This window comes from Oncorhynchus mykiss, chromosome 10 (genome assembly GCF_057628025.1).
Source record: "Oncorhynchus mykiss isolate SJ-2025 chromosome 10, ASM5762802v1, whole genome shotgun sequence".
Classification (NCBI taxonomy): Eukaryota; Metazoa; Chordata; class Actinopteri; order Salmoniformes; family Salmonidae; genus Oncorhynchus; species Oncorhynchus mykiss.
In genome coordinates, this window is record NC_143031.1 from 86,403,412 (window position 1) to 86,423,424 (window position 20,013).

The window sequence follows — 20,013 nt, forward strand, 5'->3', positions numbered from 1 at the left end:
CACCCGGTTAAAACACCATTTTAAACAGAACACCTGGGGGACCATTCTAAACAGAACACCTGGGGGACCATTCTAAACAGAACACCTGGGGGACCATTCTAAACAGAACACCTGGGGGAAAACACCATTCTAAACAGAACACCTGGGGGACCATTCTAAACAGAACACCCGGTTAAAACACCATTCTAAACAGAACATCTGGGGGACCATTCTAAACAGAACACCTGGGGGACCATTCTAAACAGAACACCTGGGGGACCATTCTAAACAGAACACCTGGGGGACCATTCTAAACAGAACACCCGGTTAAAACACCATTCTAAACAGAACACCTGGGGGAACATTCTAAACAGAACACCTGGGGGACCATTCTAAACAGAACACCTGGGGGACCATTCTAAACAGAACACCTAGGGGACCATTCTAAACAGAACACCTAGGGGACCATTCTAAACAGAACACCTGGGGGACCATTCTAAACAGAACACCCGGTTAAAACACCATTCTAAACAGAACACCTGGGGGAACATTCTAAACAGAACACCCGGTTAAAACACCATTCTAAACAGAACACCTGGGGGAAACGCCATTCTAAACAGAACACCTGGGGGAAAACACCATTCTAAACAGAACACCTGGGGGAAAACACCATTCTAAACAGAACACCTGGGGGGAAACGCCATTCTAAACAGAACGCCTGGGGAAAACGCCATTCTAAACAGTACACCTGGGGGACCATTCTAAACAGAACACCTGGGGAAAACACCATTCTAAACAGAACACCTGGGGAAAACACCATTCTAAACAGAACACCTGGGGGGAAACGCCATTCTAAACAGAACACCTGGGCGGAAACGCCATTCTAAACAGAACACCTGGGGGACCATTCTAAACAGAACACCTGGGGGACCATTCTAAACAGAACACCTGGGGGACCATTCTAAACAGAACACCTGGGGGAAAACACCATTCTAAACAGAACACCTGGGGGGGAAACGCCATTCTAAACAGAACACCTGGGGGACCATTCTAAACAGAACACCTGGGGGAAAACACCATTCTAAACAGAACACCTGGGGGACCATTCTAAACAGAACACCTGGGGGACCATTCTAAACAGAACACCTGGGGGAAAACACCATTCTAAACAGAACACCTGGGTGGAACATTCTAAACAGAACACCTGGGGGACCATTCTAAACAGAACACCTGGGGGACCATTCTAAACAGAACACCTGGGGGAAAACACCATTCTAAACAGAACACCTGGGGGAAAACGCCATTCTAAACAGAACACCTGGGGGAAAACGCCATTCTAAACAGAACACCTGGGGGACCATTCTAAACAGAACACCTGGGGAAAACACCATTCTAAACAGAACACCTGGGGGACCATTCTAAACAGAACACCTGGGGAAAACACCATTCTAAACAGAACACCTGGGGGACCATTCTAAACAGAACACCTGGGGGAAAACACCATTCTAAACAGAACACCTGGGGGAAAACACCATTCTAAACAGAACACCTGGGGAAAACACCATTCTAAACAGAACACCTGGGGGAAAACACCATTCTAAACAGAACACCTGGGGGACCATTCTAAACAGAACACCTGGGGGAAAACACCATTCTAAACAGAACACCTGGGGGAAAACGCCATTCTAAACAGAACACCTGGGTAAACATTCTAAACAGAACGCCTGGGGGAAAACACCATTCTAAACAGAACACCTGGGGGAACATTCTAAACAGAACACCTGGGGGACCATTCTAAACAGAACACCTGGGGGAAAACACCATTCTAAACAGAACCCCTGGGGGGAAACACCATTCTAAACAGAACACCTGGGGAAAACACCATTCTAAAAAGAACACCTGGGGGGAAACGCCATTCTAAACAGAACACCTGGGGGACCATTCTAAACAGAACACCTGGGGGACCATTCTAAACAGAACACCTGGGGGACCATTCTAAACAGAACACCTGGGGGAAAACACCATTCTAAACAGAACACCGGGGGGGAAACGCCATTCTAAACAGAACACCGGGGGGAAACGCCATTCTAAACAGAAACCCTGGGGGAAAACACCATTCTAAACAGAACACCTGGGGGACCATTCTAAACAGAACACCTGGGGGACCATTCTAAACAGAACACCTGGGGGACCATTCTAAACAGAACACCTGGGGGAAAACACCATTCTAAACAGAACACCTGGGGGAAAACACCATTCTAAACAGAACACCTGGGGGACCATTCTAAACAGAACACCTGGGGGAAAACACCATTCTAAACAGAACACCTAGGGGACCATTCTAAACAGAACACCCGGTTAAAACACCATTCTAAACAGAACACCTAGGGGACCATTCTAAACAGAACACCCGGTTAAAACACCATTTTAAACAGAACACCTGGGGGACCATTCTAAACAGAACACCTGGGGGACCATTCTAAACAGAACACCTGGGGGACCATTCTAAACAGAACACCTGGGGGAAAACACCATTCTAAACAGAACACCTGGGGGACCATTCTAAACAGAACACCCGGTTAAAACACCATTCTAAACAGAACACCTGGGGGACCATTCTAAACAGAACACCTGGGGGACCATTCTAAACAGAACACCTGGGGGACCATTCTAAACAGAACACCTGGGGGACCATTCTAAACAGAACACCCGGTTAAAACACCATTCTAAACAGAACACCTGGGGGAACATTCTAAACAGAACACCTGGGGGACCATTCTAAACAGAACACCTGGGGGACCATTCTAAACAGAACACCTAGGGGACCATTCTAAACAGAACACCTAGGGGACCATTCTAAACAGAACACCTGGGGGACCATTCTAAACAGAACACCCGGTTAAAACACCATTCTAAACAGAACACCCGGTTAAAACACCATTCTAAACAGAACACCTGGGGGAAACGCCATTCTAAACAGAACACCTGGGGGACCATTCTAAACAGAACACCTGGGGGAAAACACCATTCTAAACAGAACACCTGGGGGAAAACACCATTCTAAACAGAACACCTGGGGGGAAACGCCATTCTAAACAGAACGCCTGGGGAAAACGCCATTCTAAACAGTACACCTGGGGGACCATTCTAAACAGAACACCTGGGGAAAACACCATTCTAAACAGAACACCTGGGGAAAACACCATTCTAAACAGAACACCTGGGGGGAAACGCCATTCTAAACAGAACACCTGGGCGGAAACGCCATTCTAAACAGAACACCTGGGGGACCATTCTAAACAGAACACCTGGGGGACCATTCTAAACAGAACACCTGGGGGACCATTCTAAACAGAACACCTGGGGGAAAACACCATTCTAAACAGAACACCTGGGGGGGAAACGCCATTCTAAACAGAACACCTGGGGGACCATTCTAAACAGAACACCTGGGGGAAAACACCATTCTAAACAGAACACCTGGGGGACCATTCTAAACAGAACACCTGGGGGACCATTCTAAACAGAACACCTGGGGGAAAACACCATTCTAAACAGAACACCTGGGGGAACATTCTAAACAGAACACCTGGGGGACCATTCTAAACAGAACACCTGGGGGACCATTCTAAACAGAACACCTGGGGGAAAACACCATTCTAAACAGAACACCTGGGGGAAAACGCCATTCTAAACAGAACACCTGGGGGAAAACGCCATTCTAAACAGAACACCTGGGGGACCATTCTAAACAGAACACCTGGGGAAAACACCATTCTAAACAGAACACCTGGGGGACCATTCTAAACAGAACACCTGGGGAAAACACCATTCTAAACAGAACACCTGGGGGACCATTCTAAACAGAACACCTGGGGGAAAACACCATTCTAAACAGAACACCTGGGGGAAAACACCATTCTAAACAGAACACCTGGGGAAAACACCATTCTAAACAGAACACCTGGGGGAAAACACCATTCTAAACAGAACACCTGGGGGAAAACACCATTCTAAACAGAACACCTGGGGGACCATTCTAAACAGAACACCTGGGGGAAAACACCATTCTAAACAGAACACCTGGGGGAAAACGCCATTCTAAACAGAACACCTGGGGAAACATTCTAAACAGAACGCCTGGGGGAAAACACCATTCTAAACAGAACACCTGGGGGAACATTCTAAACAGAACACCTGGGGGACCATTCTAAACAGAACACCTGGGGGAAAACACCATTCTAAACAGAACCCCTGGGGGGAAACACCATTCTAAACAGAACACCTGGGGAAAACACCATTCTAAAAAGAACACCTGGGGGGAAACGCCATTCTAAACAGAACACCTGGGCGGAAACGCCATTCTAAACAGAACACCTGGGGGACCATTCTAAACAGAACACCTGGGGGACCATTCTAAACAGAACACCTGGGGGACCATTCTAAACAGAACACCTGGGGGAAAACACCATTCTAAACAGAACACCGGGGGGGAAACGCCATTCTAAACAGAACACCGGGGGGAAACGCCATTCTAAACAGAACACCTGGGGGAAAACACCATTCTAAACAGAACACCTGGGGGACCATTCTAAACAGAACACCTGGGGGACCATTCTAAACAGAACACCTGGGGGACCATTCTAAACAGAACACCTGGGGGACCATTCTAAACAGAACACCTGGGGGAAAACACCATTCTAAACAGAACACCTGGGGGAAAACACCATTCTAAACAGAACACCTGGGGGACCATTCTAAACAGAACACCTGGGGAAAACACCATTCTAAACAGAACACCTGGGGAAAACACCATTCTAAACAGAACACCTGGGGGACCATTCTAAACAGAACACCTGGGGAAAACACCATTCTAAACAGAACACCTGGGGGACCATTCTAAACAGAACACCTGGGGGAAAACACCATTCTAAACAGAACACCTGGGGGAAAACACCATTCTAAACAGAACACCTGGGGGAAAACACCATTCTAAACAGAACACCTGGGGAAAACACCATTCTAAACAGAACACCTGGGGGAAAACACCATTCTAAACAGAACACCTGGGGGAAAACACCATTCTAAACAGAACACCTGGGGGAAAACACCATTCTAAACAGAACCCCTGGGGGAAAACACCATTCTAAACAGAACACCTGGGGGAAAACACCATTCTAAACAGAACACCTGGGGAAAACACCATTCTAAACAGAACACCTGGGGGAAACACCATTCTAAACAGAACACCTGGGGAAAACACCATTCTAAACAGAACGCCTGGGGAAAACACCATTCTAAACAGAACACCTGGGGGAAAACACCATTCTAAACAGAACACCTGGGGCAAACACCATTCTAAACAGAACACCTGGGGAAAACACCATTCTAAACAGAACACCTGGGGGAAAACACCATTCTAAACAGAACACCTGGGGAAAACACCATTCTAAACAGAACGCCTGGGGAAAACACCATTCTAAACAGAACACCTGGGGGAAAACACCATTCTAAACAGATCACCTGGGGAAAACACCATTCTAAACAGAACACCTGGGGAAAACACCATTCTAAACAGAACACCTGGGGGGGAAACGCCATTCTAAACAGAACACCTGGGGGAAAACACCATTCTAAACAGAACACCTGGGGGAAAACACCATTCTAAACAGAACACCTGGGGGTAAACACCATTCTAAACAGAACACCTGGGGGTAAACGCCATTCTAAACAGAACACCTGGGGAAAACGCCATTCTAAACAGAACACCTGGGGGAAAACACCATTCTAAACAGAACACCTGGGGGAAAACACCATTCTAAACAGAACACCTGGGGGAAAACACCATTCTAAACAGATCACCTGGGGGAAAACACCATTCTAAACAGATCACCTGGGGAAAACACCATTCTAAACAGAACACCTGGGGAAAACGCCATTCTAAACAGAACACCTGGGGGAAAACACCATTCTAAACAGAACACCTGGGGGAAAACACCATTCTAAACAGAACACCTGGGGGAAAACACCATTCTAAACAGAACACCTGGGGGAACATTCTAAACAGAACACCTGGGGGACCATTCTAAACAGAACACCTGGGGGAACATTCTAAACAGAACACCTGGGGGAACATTCTAAACAGAACACCTGGGGGACCATTCTAAACAGAACACCTGGGGGACCATTCTAAACAGAACACCTGGGGGAACATTCTAAACAGAACACCTGGGGGAACATTCTAAACAGAACACCTGGGGGACCATTCTAAACAGAACACCTGGGGGACCATTCTAAACAGAACACCTGGGGGACCATTCTAAACAGAACACCTGGGAGAAAACACCATTCTAAACAGAACACCTGGGGGAAAACGCCATTCTAAACAGAACACCTGGGGGGAAACACCATTCTAAACAGAACGCCTGGGGAAAACACCATTCTAAACAGAACACCTGGGGGAAAACACCATTCTAAACAGATCACCTGGGGAAAACACCATTCTAAACAGAACACCTGGGGGGGAAACGCCATTCTAAACAGAACACCTGGGGGAAAACACCATTCTAAACAGAACACCTGGGGGAAAACACCATTCTAAACAGAACACCTGGGGGTAAACACCATTCTAAACAGAACACCTGGGGGTAAACGCCATTCTAAACAGAACACCTGGGGAAAACGCCATTCTAAACAGAACACCTGGGGGAAAACACCATTCTAAACAGAACACCTGGGGGAAAACACCATTCTAAACAGAACACCTGGGGGAAAACACCATTCTAAACAGATCACCTGGGGGAAAACACCATTCTAAACAGATCACCTGGGGAAAACACCATTCTAAACAGAACACCTGGGGAAAACGCCATTCTAAACAGAACACCTGGGGGAAAACACCATTCTAAACAGAACACCTGGGGGAAAACACCATTCTAAACAGAACACCTGGGGGAAAACACCATTCTAAACAGAACACCTGGGGGAACATTCTAAACAGAACACCTGGGGGACCATTCTAAACAGAACACCTGGGGGAACATTCTAAACAGAACACCTGGGGGAACATTCTAAACAGAACACCTGGGGGACCATTCTAAACAGAACACCTGGGGGACCATTCTAAACAGAACACCTGGGGGAACATTCTAAACAGAACACCTGGGGGAACATTCTAAACAGAACACCTGGGGGACCATTCTAAACAGAACACCTGGGGGACCATTCTAAACAGAACACCTGGGGGACCATTCTAAACAGAACACCTGGGAGAAAACACCATTCTAAACAGAACACCTGGGGGAAAACGCCATTCTAAACAGAACACCTGGGGGGAAACACCATTCTAAACAGAACACCTGGGGAAAACACCATTCTAAACAGAACACCTGGGGGTAAACACCATTCTAAACAGAACACCTGGGGGGAAACACCATTCTAAACAGAACACCTGGGGGTAAACACCATTCTAAACAGAACACCTGGGGGGAAACACCATTCTAAACAGAACACCTGGGGGAAAACACCATTCTAAACAGAACACCTGGGGGACCATTCTAAACAGAACACCTGGGGAAAACACCATTCTAAACAGAACACCTGGGGGACCATTCTAAACAGAACACCTGGGGGAAAACACCATTCTAAACAGAACACCTGGGGGAAAACACCATTCTAAACAGAACACCTGGGGAAAACACCATTCTAAACAGAACACCTGGGGGAAAACACCATTCTAAACAGAACACCTGGGGGAAAACACCATTCTAAACAGAACACCTGGGGGACCATTCTAAACAGAACACCTGGGGGAAAACACCATTCTAAACAGAACACCTGGGGGAAAACGCCATTCTAAACAGAACACCTGGGGAAACATTCTAAACAGAACGCCTGGGGGAAAACACCATTCTAAACAGAACACCTGGGGGAACATTCTAAACAGAACACCTGGGGGACCATTCTAAACAGAACACCTGGGGGAAAACACCATTCTAAACAGAACCCCTGGGGGGAAACACCATTCTAAACAGAACACCTGGGGAAAACACCATTCTAAAAAGAACACCTGGGGGGAAACGCCATTCTAAACAGAACACCTGGGCGGAAACGCCATTCTAAACAGAACACCTGGGGGACCATTCTAAACAGAACACCTGGGGGACCATTCTAAACAGAACACCTGGGGGACCATTCTAAACAGAACACCTGGGGGAAAACACCATTCTAAACAGAACACCGGGGGGGAAACGCCATTCTAAACAGAACACCGGGGGGAAACGCCATTCTAAACAGAACACCTGGGGGAAAACACCATTCTAAACAGAACACCTGGGGGACCATTCTAAACAGAACACCTGGGGGACCATTCTAAACAGAACACCTGGGGGACCATTCTAAACAGAACACCTGGGGGACCATTCTAAACAGAACACCTGGGGGAAAACACCATTCTAAACAGAACACCTGGGGGAAAACACCATTCTAAACAGAACACCTGGGGGACCATTCTAAACAGAACACCTGGGGAAAACACCATTCTAAACAGAACACCTGGGGAAAACACCATTCTAAACAGAACACCTGGGGGACCATTCTAAACAGAACACCTGGGGAAAACACCATTCTAAACAGAACACCTGGGGGACCATTCTAAACAGAACACCTGGGGGAAAACACCATTCTAAACAGAACACCTGGGGGAAAACACCATTCTAAACAGAACACCTGGGGGAAAACACCATTCTAAACAGAACACCTGGGGAAAACACCATTCTAAACAGAACACCTGGGGGAAAACACCATTCTAAACAGAACACCTGGGGGAAAACACCATTCTAAACAGAACACCTGGGGGAAAACACCATTCTAAACAGAACCCCTGGGGGAAAACACCATTCTAAACAGAACACCTGGGGGAAAACACCATTCTAAACAGAACACCTGGGGAAAACACCATTCTAAACAGAACACCTGGGGGAAACACCATTCTAAACAGAACACCTGGGGAAAACACCATTCTAAACAGAACGCCTGGGGAAAACACCATTCTAAACAGAACACCTGGGGGAAAACACCATTCTAAACAGAACACCTGGGGCAAACACCATTCTAAACAGAACACCTGGGGAAAACACCATTCTAAACAGAACACCTGGGGGAAAACACCATTCTAAACAGAACACCTGGGGAAAACACCATTCTAAACAGAACGCCTGGGGAAAACACCATTCTAAACAGAACACCTGGGGGAAAACACCATTCTAAACAGATCACCTGGGGAAAACACCATTCTAAACAGAACACCTGGGGAAAACACCATTCTAAACAGAACACCTGGGGGGGAAACGCCATTCTAAACAGAACACCTGGGGGAAAACACCATTCTAAACAGAACACCTGGGGGAAAACACCATTCTAAACAGAACACCTGGGGGTAAACACCATTCTAAACAGAACACCTGGGGGTAAACGCCATTCTAAACAGAACACCTGGGGAAAACGCCATTCTAAACAGAACACCTGGGGGAAAACACCATTCTAAACAGAACACCTGGGGGAAAACACCATTCTAAACAGAACACCTGGGGGAAAACACCATTCTAAACAGATCACCTGGGGGAAAACACCATTCTAAACAGATCACCTGGGGAAAACACCATTCTAAACAGAACACCTGGGGAAAACGCCATTCTAAACAGAACACCTGGGGGAAAACACCATTCTAAACAGAACACCTGGGGGAAAACACCATTCTAAACAGAACACCTGGGGGAAAACACCATTCTAAACAGAACACCTGGGGGAACATTCTAAACAGAACACCTGGGGGACCATTCTAAACAGAACACCTGGGGGAACATTCTAAACAGAACACCTGGGGGAACATTCTAAACAGAACACCTGGGGGACCATTCTAAACAGAACACCTGGGGGACCATTCTAAACAGAACACCTGGGGGACCATTCTAAACAGAACACCTGGGAGAAAACACCATTCTAAACAGAACACCTGGGGGAAAACGCCATTCTAAACAGAACACCTGGGGGGAAACACCATTCTAAACAGAACACCTGGGGAAAACACCATTCTAAACAGAACACCTGGGGGTAAACACCATTCTAAACAGAACACCTGGGGGGAAACACCATTCTAAACAGAACACCTGGGGGTAAACACCATTCTAAACAGAACACCTGGGGGGAAACACCATTCTAAACAGAACACCTGGGGGAAAACACCATTCTAAACAGAACACCTGGGGGGAAACACCATTCTAAACAGAACACCTGGGGGTAAACACCATTCTAAACAGAACACCTGGGGGGAAACACCATTCTAAACAGAACACCTGGGGGGAAACACCATTCTAAACAGAACACCTGGGGGTAAACACCATTCTAAACAGAACACCTGGGGGGAAACACCATTCTAAACAGAACACCTGGGGGGAAACACCATTCTAAACAGAACACCTGGGGGGAAACACCATTCTAAACAGAACACCTGGGGGGAAACACCATTCTAAACAGAACACCTGGGGGACCATTCTAAACAGATCACCTGTAGAGCGGGTGAGCGAGCGTGCGCACACACACAGTGTCATGAACTCCGTGTCGTCTGACAGGAAGCTCCTGTTGCTGTGGCGGTGGAGGTGGAGCCTAACTTCATCGCCGTGGGACCCTACCACGTTGCCGTGGGGATGAACAACCGAGCCTGGTTCTACGCCCTGGGAGACTCCGGTGTGTGTGTGTGTGTTCACTGAGTTTGTGAGTGTGTATTGTGAGTGTGTTTTGTGTTCTTGGAAACATTGTGATGTTTTTGTAAACATCAGGTGTGGAGAGGCTGAAGGACATGGAGTATTTGGGGACCATCGCCACCATGTGTCTGAACTCAGAATACGCAGCGGCTCTGTTTGAGGGCAAAGTACAGCTACACATGGTGAGAAGGGGGGGGTGGGTGAGGAGAGGGTTGGAGGTTGGGGGGGGTGAGGAGAGGGTTGGAGGTTGGGGGGGGTGAGGAGAGGGTTGGGGGTGTTTTGGGGGGGGGAGAGGAGAGGGTTGGGGGGGTGAGGAGAGGTTTGGGGGGGGGGGGGGGGGGGGGGTGAGGAGAGGGGTCTGTATGTAGTAGAAGGTCCTGTGTATTTGAGTGTCCGTATCTGTGATCTTAACGTGTGTGTGTGTGTGTAGATGGAGGGCGAGGGCCAACAGGAACAGAGACAGACCAGGCTGTTTCCAGACGGAGACCGTAAAGAACACATCGTCAGTCACGCCCTCACTAACGACTTCCTGTTCTACGGGACTGATGTAAGACCCCACACACACACACACACACACACACACACACGTGTTAAACCTAGAAACCCCATGTTCCAGAGTGGTGTGATAGTGTGTGTCTCTCCATGTCTCCTCCCAGAGTGGTGTGATAGTGTGTGTCTCTCCATGTCTCTCCATGTCTCCTCCCAGAGTGGTGTGAGTCTCTCCATGTCTCCTCCCAGAGTGGTGTGATAGTGTGTGAATCTCTCCATGTCTCTCCATGTCTCCTCCCAGAGTGGTGTGATAGTGTGTGTCTCTCCATGTCTCCTCCCAGAGTGGTGTGATAGTGTGTATCTCTCCATGTCTCCTCCCAGAGTGGTGTGATAGTGTGTATCTCTCCATGTCTCCTCCCAGAGTGGTGTGATAGTGTGTATCTCTCCATGTCTCTCCATGTCTCCTCCCAGAGTGGTGTGATAGTGTGTATCTCTCCATGTCTCCTCCCAGAGTGGTGTGATAGTGTGAGTCTCTCCATGTCTCCTCCCAGAGTGGTGTGATAGTGTGTGAATCTCTCCATGTCTCTCCATGTCTCCTCCCAGAGTGGTGTGATAGTGTGTGTCTCTCCATGTCTCCTCCCAGAGTGGTGTGATAGTGTGTATCTCTCCATGTCTCCTCCCAGAGTGGTGTGATAGTGTGTATCTCTCCATGTCTCCTCCCAGAGTGGTGTGATAGTGTGTATCTCTCCATGTCTCTCCATGTCTCCTCCCAGAGTGGTGTGATAGTGTGTGTCTCTCCATGTCTCCTACCAGAGTGGTGTGATAGTGTGTGAATCTCTCCATGTCTCCTCCCAGAGTGGTGTGATAGTGTGTATCTCTCCATGTCTCCTCCCAGAGTGGTGTGATAGTGTGTATCTCTCCATGTCTCCTCCCAGAGTGGTGTGATAGTGTGTATGTCTCCATGTCTCCTCCCAGAGTGGTGTGATAGTGTGTATCTCTCCATGTCTCCTCCCAGAGTGGTGTGATAGTGTGTATCTCTCCATGTCTCCTCCCAGAGTGGTGTGATAGTGTGTATCTCTCCATGTCTCCTACCAGAGTGGTGTGATAGTGTGTATCTCTCCATGTCTCCTCCCAGAGTGGTGTGATAGTGTGTATCTCTCCATGTCTCCTCCCAGAGTGGTGTGATAGTGTGTATCTCTCCATGTCTCCTCCCAGAGTGGTGTGATAGTGTGTATCTCTCCATGTCTCTCCATGTCTCCTCCCAGAGTGGTGTGATAGTGTGAGTCTCTCCATGTCTCCTCCCAGAGTGGTGTGATAGTGTGTGAATCTCTCCATGTCTCTCCATGTCTCCTCCCAGAGTGGTGTGATAGTGTGTGTCTCTCCATGTCTCCTCCCAGAGTGGTGTGATAGTGTGTGTCTCTCCATGTCTCTCCATGTCTCCTCCCAGAGTGGTGTGATAGTGTGTGTCTCTCCATGTCTCCTCCCAGAGTGGTGTGATAGTGTGTATCTCTCCATGTCTCCTCCCAGAGTGGTGTGATAGTGTGTATCTCTCCATGTCTCTCCATGTCTCCTCCCAGAGTGGTGTGATAGTGTGTATCTCTCCATGTCTCCTCCCAGAGTGGTGTGATAGTGTGTATCTCTCCATGTCTCCTCCCAGAGTGGTGTGATAGTGTGTATCTCTCCATGTCTCTCCATGTCTCCTCCCAGAGTGGTGTGATAGTGTGTATCTCTCCATGTCTCCTCCCAGAGTGGTGTGATAGTGTGTATCTCTCCATGTCTCCTCCCAGAGTGGTGTGATAGTGTGTGTCTCTCCATGTCTCCTCCCAGAGTGGTGTGATAGTGTGTGTCTCTCCATGTCTCCTCCCAGAGTGGTGTGATAGTGTGTATCTCTCCATGTCTCTCCATGTCTCCTCCAAGAGTGGTGTGATAGTGTGTGTCTCTCCATGTCTCCTCCCAGACATGGTGTGATAGTGTGTATCTCTCCATGTCTCCTCCCAGAGTGGTGTGATAGTGTGTGTCTCTCCATGTCTCCTCCCAGAGTGGTGTGATAGTGTGTATCTCTCCATGTCTCTCCATGTCTCCTCTCAGAGTGGTGTGATAGTGTGTATCTCTCCATGTCTCCTCCCAGAGTGGTGTGATAGTGTGTATCTCTCCATGTCTCTCCATGTCTCCTCCCAGAGTGGTGTGATAGTGTGTATCTCTCCATGTCTCCTCCCAGAGTGGTGTGATAGTGTGTATCTCTCCATGTCTCCTCCCAGAGTGGTGTGATAGTGTGTATCTCTCCATGTCTCCTCCCAGAGTGGTGTGATAGTGTGTATCTCTCCATGTCTCCTCCCAGAGTGGTGTGATAGTGTGTATCTCTCCATGTCTCCTCCCAGAGTGGTGTGATAGTGTGTATCTCTCCATGTCTCCTCCCAGAGTGGTGTGATAGTGTGTATCTCTCCATGTCTCCTCCCAGAGTGGTGTGAGAGTGTGTATCTCTCCATGTCTCCTCCCAGAGTGGTGTGATAGTGTGTATCTCTCCATGTCTCCTCTCAGAGTGGTGTGATAGTCTGCATCCTGGTGGAAGACTGGCAGATGTTGAACGAGTACCGCCACCCAGTCGGCATCAAGAAGGTGAATATAATATTATGGTGATGGTGGTGGTGGTGGTGGTGGTGATGATGATAATGGAGGTGATGGGGTTGCCGCCGATGATAATGGTGGTGGTGATGATAATGGTGGTGGTGATGGTGATAATGGTGGTGGTGATGATGCTGATGGTGGTGGTGGTGGTGGTGGTGGTGGTGATGATTGTGATGATTGTGTTGGTGATGGTGGTGGTGATGATGGTGGTGGTGATGGTGGTGTTGGTGGTGTGAATAATGGGGGTGGTGGTGGTGATGATGATGATGATAATGGTGGTGGTGATGATGGTGGTGATTATGATAATGGTGGTGGTGATGATGATAATGGTGGTGGTGATGATGCTGATGGTGGTGGTGGTGGTGGTGGTGGTGGTGATGATTGTGATGATTGTGTTGGTGATGGTGGTGGTGATGATGGTGGTGGTGGTGATGATGGTGGTGGTGATGGTGGTGGTGGTGATGATGGTGGTGGTGATGGTGGTGGTGGTGGTGGTGATGATGGTGGTGGTGGTGGTGATGGTGGTGGTGGTGGTGGTGATGGTGGTGATTGTGGTGGTGGTGATTGTGGTGGTGGTGATTGTGGTGGTGGTGATGGTGGTGGTGGTGGTGGTGATGATATTGGTGGTGGTGGTGGTGGTGATGGTGGTGGTGGTGATGGTGGTGGTGATGGTGATGGTGGTGGTGATGATGGTGATGATTGTGGTGGTGGTGGTGGTGGTGGTGGTGGTGATGATTGTGGTGGTGGTGATGGTTATGATGGTGATGATTGTGGTGATGGTGATGATTGTGGTGGTGGTGATGGTGGCGGTGATGATGGTGATGATTGTGGTGGTGGTGGTGGTGGTGGTGATGATGGTGATGATTGTGGTGGTGGTGATGGTGGTGGTGATGATGGTGATGATTGTGGTGGTGATGGTGGTGATGATTGTGGTGGTGGTGGTGGTGGTGGTGGTGATGATTGTGGTGGTGGTGATGATTGTGGTGATGGTGATTGTGGTGGTGGTGATGATTGTGGTGGTGGTGGTGGTGATGATGGTGATGGTGGTGATGATTGTGGTGGTGGTGGTGATGATTGTGGTGGTGGTGATGGTGGTGGTGGTGATGATTGTGGTGGTGGTGGTGGTAGTGGTGGTGGTGATGATTGTGGTGATGATTGTGGTGGTGGTGGTGGTGGTGGTGGTGATGATTGTGGTGGTGGTGGTGGTGGTGGTGATGATTGTGGTGGTGGTGATGATTGTGGTGATGGTGATGGTGGTGGTGGTGATGATTGTGGTGGTGGTGGTGGTGGTGATGATGGTGGTGGTGGTGGTGGTGGTGATGATTGTGGTGGTGGTGGTGGTGATGATTGTGGTGATAGTGGTGGTGGTGGTGGTGGTGGTGGTGGTGATGATTGTGGTGGTGGTGATGATTGTAGTGATGGTGATGGTGGTGGTGGTGATGATTGTGGTGGTGGTGGTGGTGATGATGATTGTGGTGGTGGTGATGATTGTGGTGATGGTGATGGTGGTGGTGGTGATGATTGTGGTGGTGGTGGTGGTGGTGGTGATGATTGTGGTGGTGGTGATGATTGTGGTGATGGTGGTGGTGGTGGTGATGGTTGTGGTGATGGTGATGATTGTGGTGGTGGTGGTGGTGGTGATGATTGTGGTGGTGGTGGTGGTGGTGATGATGGTGATGATTGTGGTGGTGGTGGTGGTGATGATGGTGATGATTGTGGTGATAGTGGTGGTGGTGGTGGTGATGGTGATGGTGGTGATGGTGATAGTGGTGGTGATGGTGGTGGTGGTGGTGGTGGTGATGGTGATAGTGGTGGTGATGGTGGTGATGGTGGTGGTGGTGGTGATGGTGGTGGTGATGGTGGTGGTGGTGGTGGTGATGGTGATAGTGGTGGTGATGGTGGTGATGGTGGTGGTGGTGGTGATGGTGATGGTGGTGGTGATGGTGATAGTGGTGGTGATGGTGGTGATGGTGGTGGTGGTGGTGATGGTGGTGGTGATGGTGGTGGTGGTGGTGGTGGTGATGGTGGTGGTGGTGGTGATGGTGGTGGTGGTGGTGATGGTGGTGGTGGTGATGGTGATAGTGGTGGTGATGGTGGTGATGGTGGTGGTGGTGGTGATGGTGGTGGTGATGGTGGTGGTGATGGTGGTGGTGGTGATGATGATGGTGATTATAGTTAAAATATATAATTGTTTTATATTCCAGGTGATTATTATAATAAATATATAATATATTATATTCCAGGTGATTATTATAATAAATATATAATATATTATATTCCAGGCGATTATTATAATAAATATATAATATATTATATTCCAGGTGATTATTATAATAAATATATAATATAATATATTATATTCCAGGTGATTATTATAATAAATATATAATATAATATATTCCAGGTGATTATTATAATAAATATATAATATAATATATTATATTCCAGGTGATTATTATAATAAATATATAATATAATATATTATATTCCAGGTGATTATTATAATAAATATATAATATATTATATTCCAGGTGATTATTATAATAAATATATAATATAATATATTATATTCCAGGTGATTAATATAATAAATATATAATATAATATATTATATTCCAGGTGATTAATATAATAAATATATAATATAATATATTATATTCCAGGTGATTATTATAATAAATATATAATATAATATATTATATTCCAGGTGATTATTATAATAAATATATAATATAATATATTATATTCCAGGTGATTATTATAATAAATATATAATATAATATATTATATTCCAGGTGATTATTATAATAAATATATAATATAATATATTATATTCCAGGTGATTATTATAATAAATATATAATATAATATATTATATTCCAGGTGATTAATATAATAAATATATAATATATTATATTCCAGGTGATTATTATAATAAATATATAATATAATATATTATATTCCAGGTGATTATTATAATAAATATATAATATAATATATTATATTCCAGGTGATTATTATAATAAATATATAATATATTATATTCCAGGTGATTATTATAATAAATATATAATATATTATATTCCAGGTGATTAATATAATAAATATATAATATATTATATTCCAGGTGATTATTATAATAAATATATAATATAATATATTATATTCCAGGTGATTATTATAATAAATATATAATTGTTTTATATTCCAGGTGATTATTATACTAAATATATAATATATTATATTCCAGGTGATTATTATAATAAATATATAATATATTATATTCCAGGTGATTATTATAATAAATATATAATTGTTTTATATTCCAGGTGATTATTATACTAAATATATAATATATTATATTCCAGGTGATTATTATAATAAATATATAATATAATATATTATATTCCAGGTGATTATTATAATATAATATATAATATATTATATTCCAGGCGATTATTATAATAAATATATAATTGTTTTATATTCCAGGTGATTATTATACTAAATATATAATATATTATATTCCAGGTGATTATTATAATAAATATATAATATAATATATTATATTCCAGGTGATTAATATAATAAATATATAATATATTATATTCCAGGTGATTATTATAATAAATATATAATATAATATATTATATTCCAGGCGATTATTATAATAAATATATAATATATTATATTCCAGGTGATTATTATAATAAATATATAATATATTATATTCCAGGTGATTATTATAATAAATATATAATATAATATATTATATTCCAGGTGATTATTATAATAAATATATAATATAATATATTATATTCCAGGTGATTATTATAATAAATATATAATATAATATATTATATTCCAGGTGATTATTATAATAAATATATAATATATTATATTCCAGGTGATTATTATAATAAATATATAATATAATATATTATATTCCAGGTGATTATTATAATAAATATATAATATAATATATTATATTCCAGGTGATTAATATAATAAATATATAATATATTATATTCCAGGTGATTATTATAATAAATATATAATATAATATATTATATTCCAGGTGATTATTATAATAAATATATAATATAATATATTATATTCCAGGTGATTATTATAATAAATATATAATATATTATATTCCAGGTGATTATTATAATAAATATATAATATATTATATTCCAGGTGATTAATATAATAAATATATAATATATTATATTCCAGGTGATTATTATAATAAATATATAATATAATATATTATATTCCAGGTGATTATTATAATAAATATATAATTGTTTTATATTCCAGGTGATTATTATACTAAATATATAATATATTATATTCCAGGTGATTATTATAATAAATATATAATATATTATATTCCAGGTGATTATTATAATAAATATATAATTGTTTTATATTCCAGGTGATTATTATACTAAATATATAATATATTATATTCCAGGTGATTATTATAATAAATATATAATATAATATATTATATTCCAGGTGATTATTATAATATAATATATAATATAATATATTATATTCCAGGCGATTATTATAATAAATATATAATTGTTTTATATTCCAGGTGATTATTATACTAAATATATAATATATTATATTCCAGGTGATTATTATAATAAATATATAATATAATATATTATATTCCAGGTGATTAATATAATAAATATATAATATATTATATTCCAGGTGATTATTATAATAAATATATAATATAATATATTATATTCCAGGCGATTATTATAATAAATATATAATATATTATATTCCAGGTGATTATTATAATAAATATATAATATATTATATTCCAGGTGATTATTATAATAAATATATAATATAATATATTATATTCCAGGTGATTATTATAATAAATATATAATATAATATATTATATTCCAGGTGATTATTATAATAAATATATAATATAATATATTATATTCCAGGTGATTATTATAATAAATATATAATATATTATATTCCAGGTGATTATTATAATAAATATATAATATATTATATTCCAGGTGATTATTATAATAAATATATAATATAATATATTATATTCCAGGTGATTATTATAATAAATATATAATATAATATATTATATTCCAGGTGATTATTATAATAAATATATAATATAATATATTATATTCCAGGTGATTATTATAATAAATATATAATATATTATATTCCAGGTGATTATTATAATAAATATATAATATAATATATTCCAGGTGATTATTATAATAAATATATAATATAATATATTATATTCCAGGTGATTATTATAATAAATATATAATATATTATATTCCAGGTGATTATTATAATAAATATATAATATAATATATTCCAGGTGATTATTATAATAAATATATAATATATTATATTCCAGGTGATTATTATAATAAATATATAATATAATATATTATATTCCAGGTGATTATTATAATAAATATATAATATATTATATTCCAGGTGATTATTATAATAAATATATAATATAATATATTATATTCCAGGTGATTATTATAATAAATATATAATATAATATATTATATTCCAGGTGATTATTATAATAAATATATAATATATTATATTCCAGGTGATTATTATAATAAATATATAATATATTATATTCCAGGTGATTATTATAATAAATATATTATATATTATATTCCAGGTGATTATTATAATAAATATATAATATATTATATTCCAGGTGATTATTATAATAAATATATAATATATTATATTCCAGGTGATTAATATAATAAATATATCATATATTATATTCCAGGTGATTATTATAATAAATATATAATATAATATATTATATTCCAGGTGATTATTATAATATAATATATAATATAATATATTATATTCCAGGCGATTATTATAATAAATATATAATTGTTTTATATTCCAGGTGATTATTATACTAAATATATAATATATTATATTCCAGGTGATTATTATAATAAATATATAATATAATATATTATATTCCAGGTGATTATTATAATATAATATATAATATAATATATTATATTCCAGGCGATTATTATAATAAATATATAATTGTTTTATATTCCAGGTGATTATTATAATAAATATATAA

The 20,013-nt window shown here is 41.6% G+C and overlaps 1 protein-coding gene across 2 annotated transcripts in view; it reads left to right on the forward strand.

Moving 5' to 3' along the window:
* LOC110516832 (WD repeat-containing protein 19) overlaps positions 1 to 20,013 on the forward strand; it is an 85,197-nt gene that overhangs the window by 16,372 nt on the left and 48,812 nt on the right. For both annotated transcript variants that reach the window (XM_090188333.1, XM_090188334.1), the window contains exons 12-15: positions 10,608 to 10,722; positions 10,815 to 10,921; positions 11,170 to 11,286; positions 13,767 to 13,844. In XM_090188333.1, coding sequence (XP_090044459.1) covers positions 10,608 to 10,722; positions 10,815 to 10,921; positions 11,170 to 11,286; positions 13,767 to 13,844 — 417 coding nt within the window. The remainder of the gene's footprint in view (positions 1 to 10,607; positions 10,723 to 10,814; positions 10,922 to 11,169; positions 11,287 to 13,766; positions 13,845 to 20,013) is intronic.